Source organism: Triplophysa dalaica, chromosome 3 (genome assembly GCF_015846415.1).
Source record: "Triplophysa dalaica isolate WHDGS20190420 chromosome 3, ASM1584641v1, whole genome shotgun sequence".
In the NCBI taxonomy this organism is placed as follows: Eukaryota; Metazoa; Chordata; class Actinopteri; order Cypriniformes; family Nemacheilidae; genus Triplophysa; species Triplophysa dalaica.
In genome coordinates, this window is record NC_079544.1 from 844,767 (window position 1) to 872,191 (window position 27,425).

General features: G+C 38.0%; 1 protein-coding gene across 1 annotated transcript; it reads left to right on the plus strand.

The window, feature by feature from the left end:
- The first annotated feature begins 9,677 nt into the window (after positions 1-9,677).
- onecut3b (one cut homeobox 3b) lies at positions 9,678-27,329 on the plus strand. The gene is made up of 2 exons (XM_056742899.1): positions 9,678-10,701; positions 26,944-27,329. The coding sequence occupies exons 1-2, from the start codon at positions 9,678-9,680 to the stop codon at positions 27,234-27,236; spliced, it is 1,317 nt and encodes a 438-aa protein (XP_056598877.1). The 3' UTR covers positions 27,237-27,329.
- Positions 27,330-27,425: the final 96 nt, after the last annotated feature.

Here is a 27,425-nt window from a genome sequence, read left to right on the forward strand (position 1 = left end):
GGTTTTTGGTTTACGTTCGTTCTAATTCTGAGGATTATTTGTCATCTCCTGAGTAAAGGATTTTTAAAAGTCAACCTGCAGCCCCCCCCCTCTCTCTCTCTCTCTCTCTCTCTCTCTCTCGCTCGCTCGTTCGCTCTCAATCCCCTGATGCTCCTCGGCGCTGATCAATAAAGTATTGATCAACTCTCTCTATCGCTGGCCAACCAGACTAATCACCCAAACACAAGCTCAACACTCTCACTCTCATACTGTAAAACAAAATAACACACACGCACGCATTTCAACATCTGTGTTATATTCCTTCTCTCTTTTCTCTCTCGTTTTCAAGCCTGTTGTGTGTCTGCATGCGTGTCATCATCTTCATCCCATCATGAGCTGTTTTCATCCGGCATCTGCACCGCAGTGATGTGAGCGCACCGGCGTCTGAGATTCTGTTTTGCAAACGCACATTTTTCATCTTGAGAATAAACAGCACGCTTTCCTCACACTGTATCTCCAGCGTTTGCTATTCTCTCTTTGTTCCCTCACAAAATCAATATGCCCGTGGAAAAAAATGAGCCTGCCACAATTCTCCTCTGGTTATGACTGGAGACGTGAAAAGATTCTGGCGCAGGCAACTCGAGGCAGGATAGAACCGGGACAGCTTTCAAATATATATATATATCTGATATTAGGCAAGTGGGTCATTGCCATTATGCAGGAAAATTCAGTAGTTTAAGGAATACATTGAATAGAAGACACGATTTTCATTCTGCGTGGTCAAGCCAGGGTTTTTCTTTCGTACATGTGCTCAAGCACAATTCAAAGCTCTTTCTGATTATTATTTTCAAGTTAAGTGTACTTTACTTACTGACGGAAAATATTTGGTCTTTTACTGAATTATCATCTTGAACCAACATTGAGGCATTTTAAGTATATTTGGCTTGTGGTTGTGTTTATTCTTTTGATTTAGAAGTGTATTAAATGGAGAGCTCTCAAACGATTCATCGCGATTAATCGCATCAAGAATAAAAGTTTGTGTTTACATAATATGTGTCCGTGTATTGTGCATATTAATTTTGTATTTATAATTACAAAAACATAAACATAAATGTATATGTATTTAATACAATTTTGAGATGTACTATTATTTTACTACTAAAATCTTAAATATATGTATGAATGTGTATGTGTTTATAAACATAACGTTAATATGCGCAGTACACAGACATATATTATGTAAACACAAACTAATTTTCTGGATGCGATTAATCGCGATTAATCATTTTATAGCGCTAACTAAATGCCTCTGTCACCATACTTTCAATAGTAGTAAACATTTACATTTAGTCATTTGTAAGTTTCTAAGGCGACTTATAAATAAGTTAAACAATAGAAGCAATTGGAACAACGTAAGGACAACAAAACGCATAAGTGCAATAAAACTGGTCGCACAAAGCCTACCACAGTATACAGAGCTAAGTATTTATATATTTTGTATATAGAAAGAATAGAAAAGAGATAGAAGTCAGGAGAGTATAAAAAGTCAAAGTGTACTTTCACAGAATAAAATGCTACAAGTATTGATCTAGTAAACTATCAGTATGCATTCACTAAAAATGGTTGTAAACAAATTGTGTACTCAAAAGTTTTGTATTGTTAAAGCAAACTTTTTAAAATGTAAAACTGTGCCGGTCCCTAGAAACGCTAAAATATAAAACACTTACAAATAGGCTACTATACTAACAGATTGATATTTATATATTTACTAAATGAATTATATGTATATACTTGTTTTAAAGGTAACCGATTTACAAGGTAAAGACAATTCCACTAAACTCTATTAACTTTTGTTCTTTAACTAATGTGATTCTAATAGACTCACTCGCAACACTCATCTGACACTCTCTGCTCTTGTCTGCTCCCATTGGCCAGCTGCTCTCATCGCTGTTTGATGAACGCCTCTGATTGGATCGTCCGGATCAATGAATCCCGGTGGTGAAAGGCGGCAGTGATTGTGTGTTTGGTCTGATTGCATGAGGCTCGTATCTGTCAAGAAGAGATAAGAGCCAGCACATCATTTCTCACTCCGACTGACCCGATCAAATCTGCCCCGGGCCCTCAGTGGACAACGAGTGACCCCGCTAGAAGGTCTTCAGCTTTTAACATTCACCTGTATACAGCCAGACCGCAGAGGTCATTCGACAGCTGGCCTGTACTCTCAAACACACGAGTTTCAAAAAGATGAGGAAAAACACACCAATGTGTATTATTTACAGAATATTAATCTAAACGTGAAGTCATTTCGATGCCAATCAACATGGCGGATGGAATCACATATATGATTCATTAGTTTTCCGCAACAGCTCCATTGCCTTGTCCTGTCGTGAAACTAGTATGGACAACTGTTGTACCGAAATATTTGGACTCCCCCGCTGTGATTCATTCACTTAGAATGCTGCTTTGTGATTGGTCGCTTTCTCTAAAGCCCGTCACAGACCTAATCCTAACCCTAACCTTTGTTGGGTAAAACAAGGGAGTCACAATCCTTACGCGGAGTCAGATTTAGATATGACCCCAGATTTAGATATGACCCCAAAGCAATCGAACACAACAAGCTCGGAATCATATCATCAGAAGTGTGAATTATCAAATTTCCGATAACAAGCCAAGGGATTAAATCACCCAATATAAACAAGGACTGCACTTCTGTTTTCCATGGTTCAGTTGGACAGATAGCCCCGCCCCAAACCAGCGCCGATCCTTCCAATATACGCAGACTATGCAAGTTGCCTAGGGCCCCTCCAACACCAGGGGCCCCCCTTGATTACAGAATAAAAAACACTATTATGTAAACTTTTCAACTTTCTGCATAATCCAGTGCACACAGGTGATGCATGCGTAATGTGATGATGCTTCTTTACATACGGCCATGGATTTAACACATAGCTACCCGTCTGTAGTTAAAAAACGGCAACAACGTGAAGCAAAAGAAGGCAGGTGTTCTTGCACTATTTAGTCTCATTTAGTCTTGCCAAATAATGCGAGTGATTTAAAAATTCAGTATTTGTCCACTGGCACACAGTTGGTTTGACTGTGGACGTTCAATAGGACCGTCTCCAAAATTACATTCATCTTAATATTCTAATTTAAGGCTTTTACAGGGAATCACTTGAAGTCATAAAAAACAGCTTTATAATGTTCATGTGAGTCTGTGAATTATCTATGTTTTTTCGTATGTTTAGCTTTCTTGAGTAAACTATATTTATCATGTGCTATTGCTGTTAATCACTTAAAAAGAAAAGCTACAGAAGATGATTCCAGAGCCAGGTGTTACTTAAGGTTAAGGATTATTTACACGTGAATCTTAATTCACGTTAATAAGAAATACAAATTATAAATCAATTAACACATTTAAATGAATTAAAACTGAAAGACAAAAATCATTAAACTGACTGTTAGAACAGATTAAAATTTCACGTGAATCAAAATGTAAAATTGTTCTTACTGTCGGTTTAATGTTTTTTTTTGTCTTTCAGATTTAATTAATTTATGTGTTTTAATTGATTTATTATTTAAATGTCTTATAGTTTACAGTTATGATTATCTAATTTTAACTATTATGACAAGGGCACCTCACAAAGGTTTGCACAGGGCCCCTAGACGTCTAGGATCGGCACTGCCCCAAACTCACACCATTGTTTGAGCTAATGTTATGGTCAGGATGCAAGGTTTTGTAAGTCTTAGAAAAAAAGAGTCAGGATCTGTTTGGTGGCGATTTAACATCCTATTAATGTACACAAAATCAATTACATTAAATAAACAAAATTAAGGTAATTTGACTGAAAATTGTCCATCGGCATTTAAATTGAGGCTGGAATATTGAAATGTGAATTCTCTTGCCCACCTTAGTCAAAATCTGAACAGTTGAAATTTTACAACTGAGAACAGAAAGACGGTATACCGCAATTATACCAAATGTCAATTGAGTATAATTCGAATCTCCATAGAGATTCCTAGTTTTTTTGTTGTAATAAATTCACACTCTCGCCTGTCAAAATGAGAGCAGACGAATGAAGAGAAATGAGGCATTCGGTGCTACTGTAACAGAACACACATCAGACGCCCAGCTATAAAAAACAGAGCTGACTGCAAACAAATAAAAGATCGATATTCATTCTCGATATGCTCTGGACAGGCACGAGACACACGTGTGCGCGCGAGAGCGATTTCATATGTTCATCTGAGCAAACAAACACAGGAAATACGTCACAAATTCACGTTTAGAAACATTTACTTTATAATTACACATCATATATAAATAATCATTTATATACATTCTATTAAATAAAACAACCATTGTTAATAGACACATTTATAAAGTGTGAATCTAGATTAACTCTTGTTTAGCCATATGCTGTTTAAAACAAAACATTTTTTATTTATATTTGCAAAAACTGCAAAATGGACCTCTCTCTCTCTCTCTTTCTCTCTCTCTCTTTCTCTCAACAGAATTGATCGACTATTCCGTTCAATCCATCTCTCCTTCTGTTTCTTAGCAACCAGTGCACCAATGAATTTGAGAGCTAAGATGTTTTATTATTTTATTTATTTATTTTTACAGGAGACGCTGCTGGCTGTTTGTGTCTTAAGTGTTTGAATTGACGTATTAATTATAAGAGAATCATGTTTGGACTTTTATAAGCAGCTTGATGCTGTACAAGATAAAACCGCCTCGATTTCACTCCACGCATTTCTTCATCTGCAAGGGAGGGATTTATGATCTCTCTGATAAATCAATCTTAATTTGACAAATGTCACACTATTGAACATCATTCAGACTTCTCAGGCTTCTCTTTGCAGCCTTATAAGAACATTTGACCAAAAGACAAACACACCAGCACACATTCATTCCTGCGTGAGTTTCGGACACGTTGAGTCCATAAACACGATCAGTGTGGATCTCTTTACTTTGGTAACAGATCAAATGTCTATGCATCGTTCTGTCATTACAAAATGAGTCCAGATTTGGTCCATTAACAGCTTTGAGGTAAAATAAAGCGAATTCATTTAATTAATATTTTGATGCAGACGAGTCTGTGATTGTTAAATGCATTAGTCTTATGGATCACAGTCATGTTTGAGTTATTTGTGTATCTTCTTTAGGCCTCAACGTCATATTGTACCCGTGCCTGCAACACACGTTCCTGTAAAAACAAAACAAAACAATGCATTTGATTAAGATGATTCAATTGAATAATTTTAACATGGCATTAAAATAACACAAACGTTACTTGAATGAACGTCTCCATGTAAAAAAGCACCACAAACACAAATATGTATTTAAACGATATTGGAACCTAAAAAATCCCCAATATTATATTACTACTAATAATGTATTTTAACAATAATAATTATTGGAGGTCGTATTTATCGATCTCTAATTATATAATTCTAATTAATAATAAACTCGTGAACCATTCAATCCCATTTATAAGTTGATTTAAGTTATCCATATAAATATTTCAATGAAAAATAATCATAATTTTTATCAAAATGTATAAATAAAATATGTCCGTTGATCATATTTCATATGGCTATTAACAAAATTATCTCTAAAGGCTAAAAACAGTTCCAAGAGCTCCGTTAAAAATGAGCAATTTTACAATTTAATAATAACTCATCTCTACATAATTGCAAATTTGTTGTTTTTAATAAATATAAAGTATTATTAATGTTATTACTGAAATTAAAACGGCATTACATTTAAAAATCAGTCTCTATAGAGTAAATCTGTTTAGATTAGCAATAAAACATCAATGTTAACTAGTTACGGGGAGTGATAAATGTCGCATTAACTGCCTTCAACACGAACCTCGAGTGTGTTTTATATATATAAAGAAAAACCCTGTAAACACGCGCCTTTGGAGAATATAAAGAATATACATGCAGTCCTGTCGATAGGCCTTGATTTTATTTCGTGTTGCAATAGGTTCATTTGCTGCGTAAACCGCAAATTCTGCGTATTTCTATTGACCTAAAGGCTATTGATTTCCGATCTTATCGATACAGGAGGACGCAGTTCTTCATCTCAACATCACTCACATTTCACAAGAGCATCTCAACACACAGAGCTTAAATATTTATCCCGAAATATTCAGACTGGTGAAGAAAGTTTAATGCGAGGGGCCTGAAAAATACAGACCGAAAACTTTTTTATAAAAAAAAAACAGATGGCAGACACAGATATCAATTAATGTGAAACATCGATTTAACCAGCTGAAATGTGAATTAATTAAGCAATCAGAAACTGAGACGAAAGAGTCATTCATCAAAAGTTGTGTGAAGATTTGCCCCAGAGATGAACATCTGAGCGGGCAATAACTCATCTGCTGTCTTTACCCATAAATTAAACTTCTCTCATATTCTGAAACCTTAAAAAGTACTTAGAACATTAACCAAACTTCAATATGATCAGAATTTAAGTTTTAACTTAATCCTGAAAACAATCATTGTTTTAATCAAAATTGAAAGAGACATTATTTTCATGAGATAAAAACTATTGAAAACTATTGAAAATAATTGAAAAATAATTGAATTATAATACATTTTTATTTATACATTTAATTATAATAACATTTATTATGTTACAGTAATTATTTATTTATTTCATATTATTATTGTTATGTGTTCTTAAATAAATTACAATGATTCAAATAATAATCTATTAATTACAATATTACATCAAAGATTTTTCCTAACACACATCACAAATCTTCATGGTCAAAAGTCGTCATGTTAAAGTTGTTGAGGTTTATTTAGTCGCAGTGTGTCTTTAGGTGTCCGTTCACACTATAGGTCTATAATCAATATCACAAATATGTGGGAAAACATAATACATAAAAATAACCACAGTTCACATCAAACCGAGTTTCTTTAAAATTAATAAAGAGATCTCGAACAATCTTTAGCGCACGTGGTGATTAAATAACCTGCGCGGAACCATACGTACAATTGACACGTAAGAAAATTGTGGCTTAGACCATAAATATTAGAAAATGTGTCTTGTTGGCCTAATAAGTAGGAATATTACATTTCGAAGTCTACTAATTAGGACTTTTAAACAAAAGGCCTAATAACAATATAATATAAATAAAAATATAATAGTTATTCGTTTGGCCAATGCCAACTTATCATTGCTCTATTCATAGAGTAAATCTGTAAATAGAAGTACAGAAAGAATAGTATGAAAGCACTTTGGCTTAAAAAAAGACCCACAACACATCAAGAATATGTCATACTGCAAGTGATAAACAACCTGATCAAAATACACAAATTATTATATTTTGTTGGTTTTGTTGACATGAACAAAAAAATAATGTCTCATAACTCTTTTCTGTTAAAAGAGCTGCAGAGTAACTTATAAAACACGTAGGTCCCCATTTAATGATCTATCAGTGAACCAGCGCTATACCAACTTAAAACCGAGAAGATTTGCATTATCCCCGCACATATTGAAAGAGCTCCCCCTTTATTTCTCCTGCTTAATGTGTTGCAATTTTTTAACAAACGTGTCCAGCTTACGCCATAAATCTTGAGTGGCTACAGTAAAATGAAGAACCACCTCTTCTCTAACCCTCAGACACGCGTGAACTCTTATAACTCATGGTGTGGAGTGTAACGGAGGGTGAATGTAAGGCGAGCGCGCGTGGACATTCATCACAGCCGCGGTCAGGCAGCCGATACTGATGCAGTCGAGCCGAGGCGCGGCGCGCGCGCACACGGTAAACCGATTCACTGTTGGCTCGAGAAGCGTAATTTATTTCCGATAGAAGTGCTCATCAATAGAGGGACATTAAAGCGAGAAGACACAGAGCTCATTTGTGTAACGTTGACTAAGACAGCTCTAAAGTGAGCCCATTACTTCTGCAGGCCTATACAGGCCCAACTCAACTCTCTCTTTAACTGCTTTTACACCAGCTGAAACTCCAGAAACAACGAAAATCCTCATTTTAAGTCACTGATATTTGACATATAATGCATGTAACTCCAGATGACGAATTATACAGGCGATTACTTAATCAACGTTATTGTTAAATCCCTGATGTTGGGAACAAGACGGATGCAGTAATATGTACTCCACTGTTAAAATGTAAAATATCATCCGTAAAATAACACTACAAATAAACACAATAAATTTACATTAGAGCATTGAAAAGTACAAATGCAGCATATGATTAAAATACGGACGCATTTTCAGCTGCATTGTAATACACGCGTTTGCCCTAATACAGCCTATTAATATTTTTACAATTCCATCCTTATTTATCTCAAAATTATTTAAGCACAAAAATGTACAGGATTATATTAGATACCTGTTTTTTACCCCGGTTGTGCATCTCCCGACTGCGTCTCGCCGAAGCTGCAGGTGCTTCTGGTTTTCTGTTCCTTCTCTTTCTCTGCACCAAAACTTTCTGACCTGTGCGGCCCCCCTCACCCCGGGTCAAAAAACATGATTAATCAGTGTCAGTCAATATATTGATCAGATTTATCAATGACCACCCAAAAGGAACTACATGCATCTCGTGCCAACGCACCGGCAAAACGGAGCAAAGCGGCCTGTATTCAATTTCTCCAGCATATTTCCTCTCTTCACTTTATGCCACGCATACCGTCATTTATAAAGTCAGAGCAGTTTTATTACAATTTCGGATAACGTTTTTCATAACACATTTGTTTCACATTTAGATTTACAAAAATGAATCCATGTCAGAAAGAGAACGCATTAAAGTGATATTCTGTCATCATTTATTCTCCCTCTTGTCATCAAAAATGTTTTAACTGAACCCGATTCACTTGCATTAGTTGTGTGTTCATACAATAGAAGTGAACGGGATCCAGGGTTGTTCGTTTGCCAACCTTCTTCAAAATATCTTCTTTTGTGTTCTGCGGAAGAAAGTAAATGGTACTTTTATAAGAACTAACTCCTCTGTACATAAAAATACAAACATTTCATACATGTTTATGTTTTATTTTCCTTTACTTTAGAAAATAAAATGGCAATTAAAAACGATTGTTTACAAACAACTTTATAAGTGAACGCCTCCAATACGCTGGAAAAAAATGTATGATGACGCATAGGAAAGATAATTAGGCCTACATGTGGAGTAAGCTACTGAAAAAGATTTCATTTAAATAATGTGTGTTACGTTTCGGCCTGTGTTTTATTACACTCAAACCAAATTTGTTTATATTTGGTTTTTAATTCTTTGTGTTTAGGTATATGTTTCATTCAAACTCGTGCATTGAAACAGGTGAGTTTTCAGCACCACGGCCAGCGCACGTCAAGTAAAGGCATTTTACACACACACACACACACACACACACACACACACACACACAAACACACACGAGCACACACACTGGTGCGCGCTCTCGTTCAAAGACAGACGCGCGTACAGCCTCTCGGCAGAAGCACTGTTGTACAGCGAATAAACCACAGACACGCTCTGAGCGCTCCGTGCGAAAGAGTGAGCACGCGTGATTTAACCCAGGATAAAAGCATCAGCACATCATGTCGGACTGACCGAAGACTCTTCGAAATCGATGGATTGGTTTTGAAATCGTTTTTGAGAAAATAAGGTCTTTTCTGGAGCTCTGAGAGCAGGAGCGGGCGGGAAGCGACCTTCCCTTTCAAAATGGAACTCACGATGGAAAACATTGGAAACATGCACAGCGTTTCGCACTCGCAGGCGGGGGACTTGATGAATTCCTCTCACTGCAGATCGTCTTCGGCCTCCCACCGGAACTTGGTATCGCACGGACGTTCGGCGATGGTGTCCAGCATGGCTTCGATCCTGGAAGGCGCCGGTGAGTACCGAAACGACCCCGCACTGTCCGGTCACCTCCACCCGGCCATGACCATGTGCGAGTCGGGAATGAGTTTGTCCAACTCGTACACCACCCTCACCCCTCTTCAGCACCTGCCGCCGATCTCCACGGTCTCCGACAAGTTCCACCACGGCCACCCTCACCCGCATCACCACGCCGCGCACCAGCGCCTCGCCACCGGCAACGTCAGCGGAAGCTTTACGCTCATGCGAGACGATCGCGGTCTGGCGTCCATGGGCAACTTATACGGCCACTATCCCAAAGACATGTCCGGTATGGGGCAGCCGCTGTCCCCGCTCTCCAACGGCCTCGGTTCCCTGCACAATTCCCAGCAGGCGCTTTCGGCGTACGGGCCCGGCGCGCACCTGCCCAACGACAAGATGCTCTCGCAGGGAGGCTTCGAGTCGCACGCGGCGATGCTTTCGCGGAGCGAGGAGCATCTCGCTCGGAGTTTAGGAGGCCACGGGCACGGCATGATCTCCAACCTCAACGGCATGCACCCCCACAGCCACATGCACTCGCAAGCAAACGGATCCATGCTGTCCGACAGAGAGAGGCACGGGGCCGGGCAGAGCGGTGCTTCTGGGCAGGTGGAGGAGATCAACACAAAGGAGGTGGCGCAGAGGATCACGGCGGAGCTGAAGCGATACAGCATACCTCAAGCCATTTTTGCCCAAAGGATCTTGTGTCGGTCTCAGGGAACGCTGTCGGACCTCCTGCGCAACCCCAAGCCCTGGAGTAAACTCAAGTCGGGCCGGGAGACATTCAGGAGGATGTGGAAATGGTTACAGGAACCAGAGTTTCAAAGGATGTCTGCGTTAAGACTGGCAGGTTAGTCACATATTTAACAAAAATAAAAAAAAACACTAAACTGCACATAACGCTATTCGTGCTGAAAATGTAAACTCACATTTAAATAACGTCTCATCTTGTTTGAGGTCTACAGACGAGCCTACTGAATAAAAAGAAAGAAGTTTAAATACATTCATAAATTTATAAGTAAATTATGTCGAGCAGGTTTCAGCTCCCACCGATACGCACTCACGTCTGCGTGAAGGCCAGCTTCAGGAAATCAAATAATCGATACAAAAACAAAATATGGAAAAATAAAGAACGTGTTGTGAAGAAAGTCCCATCAAGTGGTAACAGTTATTTTATCCACTTTTATTGGATAAAGCACGTATCCAGCGTGGATTTTTCAGGGCAATTTGCGCAATATCCTTCTTTTCGGCCACACACACACACACACACACACACACACACACGAAAGGGGATATTCGATATCAAAATCTTTTTATTTGTTTTAATATTATTTTATTACTAACTGATTTGAAAACCGTTATTCCTGAAAACTGCTTTTTATATTTAGATCGAGGGTTGTTTCCACTTGCACATTTAACACGCGATTTTTTAATGAAAAAGCAAAAAGCTATTTGACGCCAAAACGGTTGTGCTCTTGTTGCAGGCCATAGAGATTCAATCCTGTGTGACTTGGAACCATTTCTCATTAGGGTGACGCTTGGTTTTTAAGAGTGTGGATGTCTTGTTGACTGGATGACCATCAAACATTTAAAGAACGATTTGCTGTCACAGGCTGATAAGGGGATAGACCGACGACAGATGGGAGATCAGTGCTCGCAGGTTTCCAATCACATTCGTGTGTTCATATCTTATCGTCCTTAGGGCCCATTTGATACCCCGCGACCCTCTCTGGGGTTCAGAAAGCCGCGGCGCAAATAAGCGGAGTGCGCGCGCAATAGGGAGCGTGACCTCCACCTGATCGATAGCGCAGTTTCCGAGCTTCCCTTTTAACTGGAGCGCACGGATCAATGCTCGATTGGGAAGTGAGAGGCAGCTAACCACGCTGACGTTTAATTTATCGCGCTTTGTTTTAAAAAACTGATGATGCTCTCATGTCCATGCGCGTGTGACGCGGGTTGCATTTGGATTTTACGCATTCAACGAGGGCGCAGAGGAAATCAATAATTATGACTGAAAGAATATTGCAGAATACGTGTGTGTGTGTAATAGTGAATACAGTCAAGATCTAGTACTACATTTCAGAAAGAAGCCACAATAACAACCTAAAGGATCGGGAGACACATTGTAGTCGTGTGAAACGCATCACATCTTACAATTAAAAACACAGCCATTCACATGTTTTGGTGCTCACTCTTTAAAATAAAAGTGCTCAACAATGCCAACAAAAAAACCCATAGAAATCTTTAACGCCTGCAAAACCTTCCTGTTCTTCAGACCGTGTAAAAGTAGGACTCTGCTGACTGAAAGGTTCTTTGAGAACCAAATGATTCTCACATGATGTGGCTATGAAGAACCACTTGTTTTTAAAAGTGCACAATTTAAATATTTACATGACAAAGTTATTTTTACATCATGATTGTAAACCAGCCAACCTTCACAATTAATGGTGCGTTCGAGGCCAATCTCATTTTGGTTTGTTCAAGAGGTCGATTCTTAAATCGGCAATTAAAATGTTTTAGGCAAAACTAAAACAGATGATGAAGTGAAGGAATAAAGCCAATCTGTGGTCATAGCTGTAAATACTCCGTCATCTCCATTGATATTTGAAATGTATGAGTGTATTAATCAATAAGAATTCTCTTTTTAGTTTCTGTGGGCTTGTGAGGAACTGGACCCCTGAGACAGTAAAAGTGTCTTCGTGTGGTTAGAGAGGGCAACATTAGTGACCTGCACAGGGACACACGTCCAATCTGTGGGAATCTGAATGTCTAATGGATCACTTGGCAACTGTGATTAATTGCTCCTCACCACAACTAAGACATCCCTCTCTCTCTCTCTCTCTCTCTCTCTCTCTCTCTCTCAGCATCAGAGCTATTATATTCTTCTGTCGCTCTAGTAAAATTAAACTATTTAACTTAATTTTATTTTTAAAATTATTAAACTGCGAGAGAAACAAAACACATTTAAAATGTTTTTTCGTTTATCAGATGCTTTTGTCCAAAGCAGCCTAAGAATGAGAGCGAGCATTTAATATGTTGCCTTAAGAACCAAGACGGGATTTATAAGCTCTAGCGGTGGTTTCAGACAAGATTTAATGCTAGTCCCAGACTAAAACGAGAGTTTGAGCCGTCTTCATTGAAGATTCACATCAGTGCCATTGTTTAAAGTTTAAAGTTTTTTAAAAAGTGACTTAAGGGGTCAGTTCATGTGAAAATGACATTTCTGTCATCATTTACTCACCCGCACGTGGTTCCAAACCTGATAAACACAAAGGAAGATATTTGTAAGAATGTCAAAAGATCTTATCCCTCATTGACTCCCATAGCATTTATTTCTCCTATGGCAGTAAACCAAGGATGAGATTTGTTTGGTTGCTCTCATTCTTCCAAATATCTTCCTTTGTGTTTAGCAGAACATCGAAATTACACCTTTTATTACATAAAAAAACTAATTTAGCCAAGACATGGTCCCGGCGTAGAATTCTCCAGAACTGCATGAGATATTATTAAAGTCTCAAACATGCGCTCTGACTTTTTAAGATTTGATACACTAGAGATTTCTAGATTTTTATATTTCATTGGATTCTTTACCAGGCATCCTCTGAAAGTAGGGCTGTGACAATATATCAACATATCGCAATACTACAAAAAGATTAAGATGTAGGGCTATGGCAATAGTTTTGTAAATGAAATATTTTATATTTTTGTGTTAGAATTCAGTTTTGTTTTTCTTTCACAGATCTATTCAGTTTTTATTAGTTTACAAATAGCTGAATTAAACCTTGCATGTTGTCAATTCTTTAACCAAATGTTACTGAAAATCGTCTTAAATTCATATTTTAATGCAACCGTCTGAGACTTGATTCTTAAAACAAATAGAGTTCAGAAACCTGTTATGTCTCCTGATCTATAAAAGAGCAACGACTGAGAAATTAAAAACCAGTGTGTATTGAGTGCATTGAATTCAATAATGATCGATAAGAGCCAGCGACTCATTGTTTGGTGATCGCTAAGCATTTCAGTCAAATCCATCATTCATATATTTATTTATATTTATGGTTCAGATGTCTGAATGTTGGCGATGTGTTGTGGTGATTCTCTGCTGTGGTTTCAGTGTTCTGTTGAGATCTGCAGTATGAAAAACAACATCAGCCATTTCACACAGATTACTATAGCAACAACATTAAACTTCACTAAAAATACAATTTTTGATATATAGTCATTTATATATATCAAATTCATATAGCTTAAGATGATTCAGATCAATTTCACATCCTCATAGGAAGCTATCATTGGAAATTTATCATTACCTTTTTGTGACAAAGTTTTCTCTTAATTTATCCCGTAATACTACTATTCTTTTCTTCGCAGTTGCTTCTAAAAAACATCCGCAAATGAATAAATGAAAATGCACTTGTGCACATGAGCGAAGAATATCAGATTATTATGTATGAATACTTTCTGTAATTAATTGTGAAAACAGTTTTCTTGAAATATTTTACACTGATGATGAAACTTGGCATATTTCTCTTGGATTCACCGATGTGAGGATCCACGGTTTGATTTTAAAGTTTCTTTCTTCATGAAATCTGATTATAGTGAGTCATCTGAGTTGATGGGAATTATTTTTCTATAAAAGCACTTCATGAATGCAAACCATCATAAATACTGGTTAAGACTGTTTACCTGCTGAATGTTGTGATCATAAAACTGACTTAACAAGTGAGTAGATATTGATACCAGGAGGGCTTGAGTAAATCCATCTTGTGCTGTGAAAACATCCGTTTAGAATAAGCCGCCTCTAATAGGCCTTTTTACAGACACACTGAGGGAATTTTGGCCAAATAAGAGTCTGTTTAATAACATGTGAAGAGTGAAGAGAGTAGAACTAAGCTCTGAGATTACGGAGAGCGCATCGAGAGCCACCTGAAAAGCACTCATCCACACACACACACACACACACACACACACACACACACACACACACATACACACAATTGGGCGTCAGTCATTTGAATGGTTTTGGTAAAACCTTGACAAACAACACTGAAGCTTGTATTGATAATGAATTAATACAATATTTAGATTTTCATAAATGTTTTTTGATTATTATCCTTCCTTTAGTCATAATTCCATATTTAAAGTCCCAGTGACATAAAGAATGAGGATGCCCATTTTTTCATGAAATATTGCAGCGTTTATGGTAATAAGTGTATCAATGTGGGTCATTCTCCATTTCAAATTCGTGTGCCCTCATAATCTTCAGTTAAAATCTGAAAATTCACTTCCGTCCTGTAATGACAATCCATTTTAAGTGACCTGTGTTATACGGCTTGGGCGGAGCATCCGTTAACTCCTCCCCTTCAACTGTCAGTCTGCTGCAAGGTCCGTTTCAAAAGGAAACTGCTGTTTTTATACTTCCTATCAAATCGCAGAGAAAGACGAAATACGCTCCCGCTATTTTTCTCGTTAGAAATTCAATTTCACTCGGAAAAGCGTCAAAACCCGGAAGTAAAAACGATCGCAACATCCGGTTGTCGGGGACTTTAAACATTTTATTTTTTAATGCATATACATAACTGAATGAAATTTATGTCCAGTGGTGAAGAAAGTAACCAAAGAAATTGAGACACATCTGCTTTGTAGCAAATATAGGCCATCTCCAAATAATCTAGTGTCAACTTTTAAAACATTAAGCTCAATCAAACACAAAAGTCTAGATGTGATTTTTAAATGACTGACTGAATTGCTTTTGTTAAATTATGCACATTGAAAGCGAAAGAAAAAATAGTTTGATGTTCAATATTTTGGAGGGAAACTCCACCCCAAAATGATGTTCCAATCAATATAAATTGCTTTGTTGTGTTGAAAACAAAGAAAGATGTTTGGAAAAATGTTAGCGACTGACGATTTCTGCTGCATTATTAACATCCATGATAGAAAATTCAAACTGGTATGATGCCCCAGACCTTTTTGCTTCCCTGAATTCTTCAAATTCTTGTGTCAACAGAACAATGAAATGATAAAAATGTTCCAGTGTCAATGATGCCAGAAATGTCAGCAAACACTTTTCCAAATATCTTTCTGTGTGTTCATCAGAACAGTCTGATAAAACTAGTTTCCCATTTCATTCTCGCATGCACATGTGAACAGGTTAAGGTGATAAAACAAAACCTTTTAACTTCTACATCAAATTAAATGACTGGATATCTTTCAGAGTCAAGTAGTAACGCAACAGACTATAATCAATATAATAAGTACTTCTAAAGAAGCTGTTTATCACTGCAACATCACATCATAATGATCAAAAGCAAATTCAACATTTATAAATTAATTCATTTATTTACATTATCTACTCGAACCAAAGCTATTTTATATAGGATTGTTAAATGTCGGAATACATATACTTCCATTAAATCTACTAAAACAAAGGTTGAGCAAACATCACAGCTGACGTGTTTTTTTTTTTTTGCATGTTGGTTGCTGTATCTACATTGGCACATGCCAAACAGGCATCACATGACATTAAGAAAGCTTTTGATTGGATCTTTTCTCAGTCAATGACCGCAGTACAAAATAGATGAATTGCACAAACGCCGTAGTTATAGCTCTGATATCGAGACATAACAGCACAACAAATGTCTCATATCATACAAACGTGAATGCTTTCATGCTATTTTGTGTTGTTGTATATTCCAAATATACACACGACTGCATTCGTCAATTAAACCAAACACTAACAAGCAGTTGACCTGTTTTGAGAAATTCAATTTATTTCATGAAGTTCTGCTCAACTTTCATGTTCAGATGTCCAGAACGACTGAACGCTGTTTAAAGGGAAATTCTGTCATTTTTTACTCACCCTCAGATTGTTCTGAACCTGTATAAATCAATTTGTTCTGCTAAACACAAATGGAGATATTTGGAAGAATGTCAGTAACCAAACAGATCTCATACCCCATTTATTGCCTTAAATACTATGGGAGTCAAAGGGGGATGAGATCTGCTTGGTTACTGACATTCTTCCAAATATCTCCATTCTTACTGATTCTCATTTTTGGGTGAACTGTCCCTTTAAAAGGTTCTGTATGAAAATCATTGAGAATTGCCGGTCATGTTGAAATCTTGGTCTGCTGTGCTGTAGAGGAGAGTTACAGCTGCTGGGTCTCTCTCTCTCTCTCTCTCTCTCTCTTTCTCATTCACATGTTTGCCTGCCGCTGCACGTATCAGAGATCAATAATTCGGCTCACCATCCCCCCGTCTCTTCGGCCTTTCTCTCTGCAACACATCGCAAAAATATTACCCTCCATCCATTACGAATGCCACAGAGCAACTGAATCACGACATTTACCAAAGCAAAAATTTCCAGATGAACGGACAACACGTCTCACGCACACACGGTGAATACAGGATTGGCAGATCAGGTCATTCTTACGGGAGACTCCTCATGCCATACTCTGTGCTCACCATCATTATAAAACAACAGAAAATATTTACACTTAGAGTGAAAGTATACCCAAATAAAATGTATTTCAAAAGATTGAATCTTGATTCACGAAAATCCTAAGGTGCTTCAATGGTAGTGTATAAAACTGAACTGCATATAAAACATAGGCATGGTCCAAAAAGACAAATACAGTAAATTACCGTTAACAACCAAATTATAGCCAAACATGGCAAAAAGCTAAACTAAAAACAAATGCATTGCCATCAGGATAGACCTACAATAAAAATGTAAAAAGAACGATATTTTAAAAACTATTTAGAGGGACGCTATTTTGAGAACACAAAAGAAGCTATTTTGAAGAATGTGCAACACTGAACCCCATTGACTTCCATTGTATGAACACAAAAGCATTTCTCAAAATATCTTCGGTTGTATGCCACTGAACAAAAAACTCATACAGGTTTACTTACACAAATAAAGAACAACAATATTTTTACATTATGAGTGAAATTTCCATTTAACATGTCACATGATACATCAACATGTCAAACAAATTATCATCATCAAACTATGATGCGAATCTAAGACACAGTATTGTTCTGCACATCTTCGAAAGTCTGGAAACCACGCTTAGCGCACAAATCCTAACATGTGAAACCTTCAAATATGAAGCGGATGATATCTGACGTGAAAGCAGATGTGGAGGTGAGGCGGCCATTGATCGAGGGTGGGAGAGATTCGACGTTGTGAGAAACAGAGGATGGAGGCAAGTTGCTGAAGTGATCGATCGGGTCTTTAATAATTGAGGAGGAGACCCGGAGTCTGTGTTACAGAGTCAGTTCTTGGTAAGCAAAGTAAAACGTGCGACGAATACTCACAGACAACGTCAACGTGGGGCTGATGAAGAACAGAATGCTCTGAAAGAGAAAAACGTTTAAGAGAGAATTGTGATAATCTCGTCCGGCGGCGTGAGACAGACTAGCCGCTCATTTACATAACTGGAATGATTATCATATGTGCGTGTCGTCAGCAAATACACGTGATGTCTGAAGGTTGAAGTGACGCCTGCGATGTCTTCTCGACTCAGATCAGAATTCATGTACAGATCTGACACGGCAACAAATAAAAAGATATAAACTATAAAAATATAAATATTAGGATATGTGTGCTATTTATTTGATATCTAACCGAACGCAAGCCAATGTGCAACATTGACATCCACTGCATGAACACACAAACACATCTCCAAACATCTTTTGTGTTCTACAGAAGATTGCCATTTACACCTGTGGTCTCAGACGTTTGGACTGCATGTTTCTACACGCGTGTGTGTGAAAACACAGCGGTGTGAATGTGTGCTCACACCTGTTTAAATGTCTGTGTATGCAGAAGGAACGTGTGTGTGTGTGTGTGTCTGCGCTACACATTGTTAAGGCTTATCTGACTGCGCTGAATCTGTATTGATTTCCCTCCTCCTGCATCTCTGGGGCTCTCGCACCGCAGCCAGCCATGCAAACAAACACACACACACACACATGCTCGCAATGCCAGACGCGCAGCCCCCCACACCCTACAATACCACCGGCTTCAACCACCATCAACAAATCTGTCTTTAAAACACACACACAAAAGCGTCAGTCCACATGAGAGATCTGTCTTTAAAATACACACACATACACACACAACAAGAGTCTGTACGCATTAGAGATTGGTTTTTAAAGTATACACACACGCACGCGTGCGCACAAACGCACACACACGCACACACACACACACACATGTATGTTTTATTATCTCCGTGGGGACAGTCCATAGGCGTAATGAGCTGTATACTGTACAGACTGTATATTTTATCCCCTAACCCAACCCCTAAACCTACAGATCGAAGAAAACTTCTTCAAAAATTATCGTTCTATACAATTTATAAGCTTTTGTGTCCCTGGGACCTCAATTTTGGTCCCCACAGTGACACGGGTCCACATGAGTTGGTGTGCATTCAGGTTTAGGTCCCCACTAACATATAAAAACCAAGTCCACACACACATAAACACACACACACGCGCACACACAAACAACAAGAGTCAGTACACATGAGAGATCGGTCTATGACACACACACACATGTTGGGTTTCCAAGTTTTATGGTGACATTCCATTGACACAATTGTTGTTATACTGTACAAACTGTATATCATATTCCCTAACCCACCCCCTAAAACTAACAATCACACAAAACTTTCTGCTCTTTTAGATTTCAAAAAAGTTAATTTTCTATGATTTATAAGCTTGTTTCCTTATGGGGACCAAAAAATGTTGCCACAAGGAAAAGGATTTTGAATATCGCCATCTTTGTGGGGACATTTTGTCCCCATACCTGCTTCACCTCTCTATCAGAAAGATAGCCCCGCCCACATACTCACACCATTGGTTGAGCTGGATGTTTTAAAGATTTTAGCACTCACAAACACACAGAATCTCTGAAGCGATTCTTTTCTGTAAAACACATTCTGTACAGTATATATACACATATCTTCAGCTGCGTTTAACAGAATAAAAGACTCATAAAAACATACATTGAGTTGGAGTCTGTAGGTGCGGGTTTGGTATTGCTATGACTTCTTGACTTTCAGATCAATCAGAGTGTCTATGAATGATGTTTAATCGAGCTGGAGGAGATAGATCTGGTCTGTCAGATGTTTGTCCGCCGACACATTGATTTTTGACACCGGTTGAAACAGAGAACTCTGAAAGAAAGACAATCCACCAGTAGAAGATCTCCACAAAACCTGAAATTCTTTGAATTTGAAATGATCTATAAATGATCTCAGTGAAATAACCGAGAGTCTTCTGCGGTTTTATGAATATCAGACTATTGAACACTGAACACATATTCTGCAAAGAAATTCAAATAAAACCTCCATCTTTCCTTATGGCCAACAGCTCATCAAGGCAAGAACACAAAACCCATATGAGTAAAACTGAAGAATGGACTTTATATCCTCTCAACATCACAGCAGCAACACGACATGGCAGACCTTCATGAAATGTTAGTCGAGCATACAGTGTAGAATACACAACAGCGTTAGGACGACAAAACGATGCTTGATTGACATTTAATTAGTCTCAATATGATTAACTTTTAATATTTCTTGGAGGACAATAAAGCAATGAAGGCTGATCGAAAGTGAGTGAATTATTTAAGATCATTTCATCTAAAAATATTGCATCGATAACTTACATTGATATTGCAGCACAGCAGACAAAATTCACACGATGTTTGAGAGAGAGAGAGAGAGAGAGAGAGAGAGAGAGAGAGAGAGAGAGAGAGAGAGAATGCTCCGCTATTATAGTCGCGAGACGAAAGCATTGCATGAGAATAATTCAAATTCATGACATTGGTGGTCAAAATGATATCAACCGTTCCATGAAATAATAATGATTATTACTGTGAAAAGTGCATCGCACGAGACTTTATGAGCTGTAAGCTAGTCTAATTTTCTTCTTATAAATAAAAGATAGACGTGTAGCGCATCTCACCCAAAGCATACATTGATTTCGGTGCGTATTTGGGGCTTCTAAATATAATTTAAAACATTCAGTCATCTTTCAAGATGTCTGGTCCAAGATGACATTTTCTTAAATTCTTCATTTTAGTAAAGACGCAGCGATATCACGCGATGTTTAGCCTATCACTGTAGCCTATGTATCGAGGATTCTTGTACCTTATTTACTTTTTTATTTCTTCACCGAACATATTAAACATTGTAGATCCGGTGTACAAAATAAACTCGTTCAAACAAGCACAAAACCAGATGAAGACATATTAAATTCAGGATATATATATTTTTATTTTAAGCTATTGATTATTGGCCATAAACGTTTAGTTATTTGATCATTGTGTTATCACTGCTGAGAGAAACAAAGTGAAATTAAATTACTTGGGCGCAAATTAATTTGGACCCGACTGACGGATTTCGTCAGAGTTGAGGTTCTACTGAGAAAATATAGAATATACGACAAGACCCTTGTTTTAGCAAGAGAGAGAGAGAGGGAGAGAGGGAGAGAGAGAGAGAGAGAGAGAGAGAGAGACAGTGTTGGGTAAGTTACTCTGAAAAAGTAATTAATTACTAGTTACTCATTACATATTCAATAGTGTAATTAGATTACTGTCCAAATTACTCTGTCCAAAAAGTATTTATTTACTCATTACTAATGACTTTCTATATCCTACATCAACCTTGATTTTCTGTGATTCAAGAATATACATGAAACGGCTTATTAAATTCATTCAAATTATATTATTAACTGACCAAAGTATTACAAATGTGAGAATTATACATTAAAGCACAGATTTTAAAGTAAGACTTTGAATTTGAAGTCAATTACGCTATTGCACACTCATATATTTAACAAAGTATTAAGTTTAATTACATCAAAAGTAACTGTATTTAAATTACAGAAAACATGAGTAATCCCTTACTTTACTTTTTCAAGGGAAAAGTAATTAAATTACAGTAACTAATTACTTAGTAACTAGTTACACCCAACACTGGAGAGAGAGGGTCCAAATATTGTTCGGCATGATTTAAGACTATATTAAGAAACGAGAGGAATATTGTGCTATATTTGATCATCTGTAGAATGAAACATCAGTCGTGTATTTTGTTTGGCACACCAGCATGATGTCATGGGTGTGTATTGTTGTTGAGCAGGCTTTGATTGACATGACTGTTTCTCGCCAGCAGTAGCCCGGCCCGCTCGGGAGAGGGTTCGTTTCGCCGCACCCAAAAACAGATCGGCCCCGCTCAAGCCATCGATCCCGAGCCGCGGCCTGGTGCGGTTAGTTATCGATCCCATCCCCTCCCTAGCCACGCCCACATTCATACACACAGACCACACCCACCTCAGCAGAAAGCATGTTCATATGCACATGTAGCTACTGTAACTGGAATGTTGACGCATTCATGTGGATATCAGTTGTTTTATTGGCCTGCTTGACCATTGCGATGGGCTCCTTATTCGGAACGAACTGAAAAAGGGCTCAATCACCAAAAAAATCTAACCTGGTGTTATTTAAAAAATGTGAAGAAAGCTTGTTGACTGATGTGAGTTTAAATTTACGGTGCTCTCATGTTTATCCTGTGAAACAGATATCATGTGTTTGAGCAACGCAAATAAAAATACACAACGAACACTTTATTATTTATCCACCTGAGTGATTACATATCAGAACTGGAATACAAAACTAAACACAAGCTGCCAATGAAAGTGTCATGTGCAAACAAAGCTCTTCGGTAGTGGATGCCTGTGTGCAATTTCTGTATAATGCGGTTTCTAAAGATTAGTTAATACATATAATAGTTTCACATCTTAATTTTGACACGTATGCAGTGCGGGTTTATATAATCCTGATCAATCAGACAAACGCATGTTCAATTTATTGCACGTTCTGCCTTCACTTCTGTGAATGCATATTTAAAATACACTGCGCTAAAACTGAATAAATAAAGCAGCTGATTTACAGTTATAACTTAAATGAGTTAAACTTAAAAATTCCTGTACTAGGAGAGGTATGAGGTCTGTATCAAAGAGATACTTCGTGCAAAATAAAAACCAATCGATAATTAAGATGCAAGAAAATGCGCGACAAGAATTCAATCTTAAAATTACTAAATGCACCTGAGATCTGGAGTAGAGAATATGAGAATATGAATTAAGTATAAACCTTATTGTTTTAAACGCATTCGCAAAAACCCAGTGTGAGGAAGGTAAAGGATTGAGGAAAAATAAAATGAAGAATTGAGGAGAAATAAAATGAAGTATTGAGGAGAAAATTAATTAAGATTTGAGGATAAAAAATAAGAATTAAGGAGAAATAAAATGAAGGAGTCGGGAGAAATAAAATTAAGAATAAATGTTTATTCTGAAACATAAAGGTTCATTGAGTGTTCCTGCAGGCTCTCATGCAGGATGAAACTTTGTTTTTAGGTGCGTACTGTTCAGATGCTTAAACAGTGTGTTTCTTCCTAATTACAATTTACTCAGATTAGCAATGTGTTTCACCCCTGAGATTTGAATAAACTGCGCGTGGCATGAGTTTTTAAAAGCACTGCATTGTGTTTACATCTGAGTAAGGCAAAAATCTTAACTCTGTCATCATTTACTCGCCTTAATATCACAGAAGTGGACGATGGTTTGCTAAAAACAGGAAAGATAGAAAATATTCCACCTCGTGTTCACTTCTTGTGTGTAGACGCATTCAAACACGCGATGGGGATTGACATCAGACTTCATTGGTTCTTTGCACCTAATAAATCAACACCCGAGATTGAGTGCGCAGACGCGAGCGCTTCTCCAAGGCCTACCACGCGCCGCGCACCTTCGCACTATTGCATTTGGGAAATAAAACAAACAAACAAACAAAATGAATAAAATACGCTTAGTAAGGGATATTTTTATCAATAGCAAATACAGAGTTTTGGTTTGTTGCTCACACAAATGTTTGGGGACACCATTCATTTAGATCAACAGCGATGATGTATTTATTTAAATACAAAGAATCTATACAATGGTCAGATCGTATAAATTAAACGCATAAATAAAAACGTCGAAGCAAATAAACGGAAGGTTTTGAGCACGCTGGATGTTGTTTTTCTTAAGTAAAAGTGCGTCTAATACGCCGGGCAGAATATGCGTCTTTCTTCTGTCTGCCGTTGCCCTAAAAGCTGCAATGATCGATTTTCCTCTGTTTTCTCGCGCGCACGTGGTCCAGTAATCAGGGCCCCTTCCCGGGCCATCGATCCGTATCGAGCCCAGTGCGCGTCCATGCGAGCGCGCGTGACACCGGGAGGCGGATGGTGTGAACGAGCAGGGAAGATGCTCGACAGGAGATCGTAGGACAAAAGATCTGTAAATGTGGGCCAGCGAGGAGACACGTGGCACTTACAGGAGGACGCGTTATTGTCGCGATCTCTCCACCAGTCTTCGTGTCTTCTGAGCGATCTCGTGAAATTAATGTATTTAAGTCTTTAAGTTCACAGTGCTGTAGCTGCGTCGTTTCATAACATGTTTCATGTCTGTCTTAACAGATGGGACGTAGAATAAAGTATTTAAGACATTCAGTTTTGTTGCATATGGGCTTTATATTATAAAAAAGGTAAAATGGATTATAGACGCAGACAGCCAGACACACAAATAATATTGCGCCCTAGATGTGTTATTTTGGATTTTGGTGTGCGTCTGCGCTTGAAGTATTGTGTGTGTGTATACAGTATAAATGTACGTCGGTGTTGTGTATGCAATATAAGTGTGCGTGTGCGCGTGTTGTGTGTTGTGCAGTGTTATATGAATATGATGGATGAGGGCGCTTCTGCTTTAGACGGCAGCAGTAAACAGATTTGACTGTGTAGGGTGGATCGATGGCTCATGGCTCTCTGTAATTAGACACACAGCGCTCAGACTGACATCAGCCGTCTCAGCACAAACTCACTGGGGGAACCCTCACCGCAACACAGTCTGTGTGTGACATACACAGAGAAACAGAGAGGAAGGCTTTCTACTGTACATTAACAAACCATTATTTCATGAGCGATAACAGTGAGGACTGTAAACTGTGTCTTGGGTCTCTCTCTCTCTCCGTGATGGTATTGAGAGTAAAAAGCCTATAACACGTTTCCGGTGTTTACAAAGTCAGACGTAAATCTAAATCCTCCAAACAGCTCAGAGAGGGAGAGTGGATTTTACCTGAGGCTTCTCACACATCATTCCCACAGGACACACACACACACAGCATTTGAATATATTGGTTTGTGCTTGTGATTCGGTTAACTACATCAGTGTGCACATCAAATAAACATTAAAAGCAGATCGTGCTGCTTCATTCTATCATGTTATTTTCATTTTTCTTTCTGTGCATAATTTACATTATCCATCGCTCATCCTCCCATTGTACGAAATGGGTCCCTTTTAAATATCAGAACACATTTCTGTATGATTTTTACAGAACATGATCATTCTGCACGTGCAATAATTTGTAATGTGCCAGTGCAGCTAAACGAATAAAAGCCCACTTTATTTATTTACTGTTTAAAGTCCGAGTGAAGTTAAAAAGGACAAAATGTATTTTTTCATGAAATTTTGCAGCGTTTATTGGAAGTAGTTTTTCAGTGTGGGTCATTCTCCTTTTAAAATTCGTGTGCCCTCATAATTTTCAGTTAAAAATGCACTTCCGTCCTGTAATGACTTAAATGACGTATAGACGCATTGGGCGGAGCATCCGTTAACTCCTGCCCTTCCACTACTGCCATCTCCATTTCAAAATGCTGCGGCTGTTTTAATACATCCAATCAAATCGCAGAGATCAACGAAACACAGTTTACTCTCATTCAAAATATTTCACTCGGTAATTCGTCAAAATACGAAAGTAAAAACGATTGCAACTTCCGTTTCACGGGGACTTTAAACCAAAAGAGCACCTGTTCTTTCTTTTATCCCGTTTTAACAGTCAGAATTATGGCTATTCTATAAACACTTGCTTTCTATGTGCACAGCATTATGGGATACAGTAACGTGTGCAGTGTGCTCTACTGCACATGATGACAATTGTAGTGTAGATACACAGAAAATGTGCTCAGTTTGCATACTTCATATGTACATACTTGCAGTGTGTTATTCTGCACAACACTTATAAACAGTAGGAGACAAATGCTTGAGCATATTCATATTTTTAATGTGAAAAACAACATCCATTTTGTCCCAACAAAAAACGTAGTTGATTACATATAAAATTCTGACTGCCTTTACAAAAGGATAAGTATACTTCCAGTTCATTTTATTATGAGTAGTGAGTATACTTCGATCATTGTACTAGTAGAGTATACCTTGTACTATTTGAATACAATTTTGACACTAAATTGGACCACCTTTTAGTTTATAGAAGTGCACTTTGAAGTGTAACAGTAGAGTTTAAGTACACAACTAACTTTTTTATTAAGCACTGCAACACTACACATGATCTTATAGGTGTAGCCTACTGATAGTTGACTAGCTCAATACTTATAGCACATTTTTAATAGTACACTTTGAAGTACACTGCAGTAAAAAAAGATTTAATTGTCAATCTAGAGATACACCACAGCCAAGTATACTCAGAATACTTCATCTTAAATTTGAAAGTATATCCGAATGTAAGGTAAATTGAATGAATTTAGAGACCAAATTTACTTTGACTCTTCTGTTAGTACATGTAAGTGTCAATTTATGTATATTTCTAAAATGCAAATATAAAGAGTATCTTTAGTTTTAGTTAAAAAAAGTATATGGAATAGCATACTTACTTTCGTAAGCGTGGCTGTAATGAAGCATGCAAATTGCGGATACACCTTAAATAAAAAAACTCGACCATCACATTAAAATATTCCAAATATTTAATATATTTAATATATTAAAGCTCAATTTCTCAACATCAGTCTTAAAAAGTCTAAATGTCAGATTTGTGTTTAGTTTCGTGTTTAGTTCAGACAGGAGCCACAAGTTCAGACAGGAGCCACATGAAATCACTCACCTGATTCTGTCAAACTGCATGTTTATAAATCCACACGGTTCAGCTTTCTTTACATTCTCCTTCTGTTCTGTCTTTCCGTGACAGCCTGCAAGAGAAAGGAACAAGAGCAGCACAAAGACAGAAACATGGTACCCAAGAAACAGCGTCTGGTCTTCACGGACCTGCAGCGGCGGACGCTCATCGCCATCTTCAAAGAGAACAAGCGTCCCAGCAAAGAGATGCAGATGACCATCTCTCAGCAGCTGGGCCTGGAGCTCTCCACCGTCAGCAACTTCTTCATGAACGCCCGCCGTCGCTGCGTGGACCGCTGGCAGGACGAGCACGCGGCCAGCCCGGTTCAGCCCGGCACCTCGGCCACCACCTTCTCCAAGGCCTGAGCTCCGGAGGGCCGGAAGAACCTCTTCAAATCCAGCAGAAGATGATCTACGGCGCCCATCAAACCTCACAAACGTCCTCTTACGGGCACGGCTGAGACAAAGAGAACCCAGAACACCATCCGACGCTTTCATTTTCTTTCCGTCTCTTGTGTTGGGTATGTATTCCCTGTCATTTTCCTCCCGTGCTTG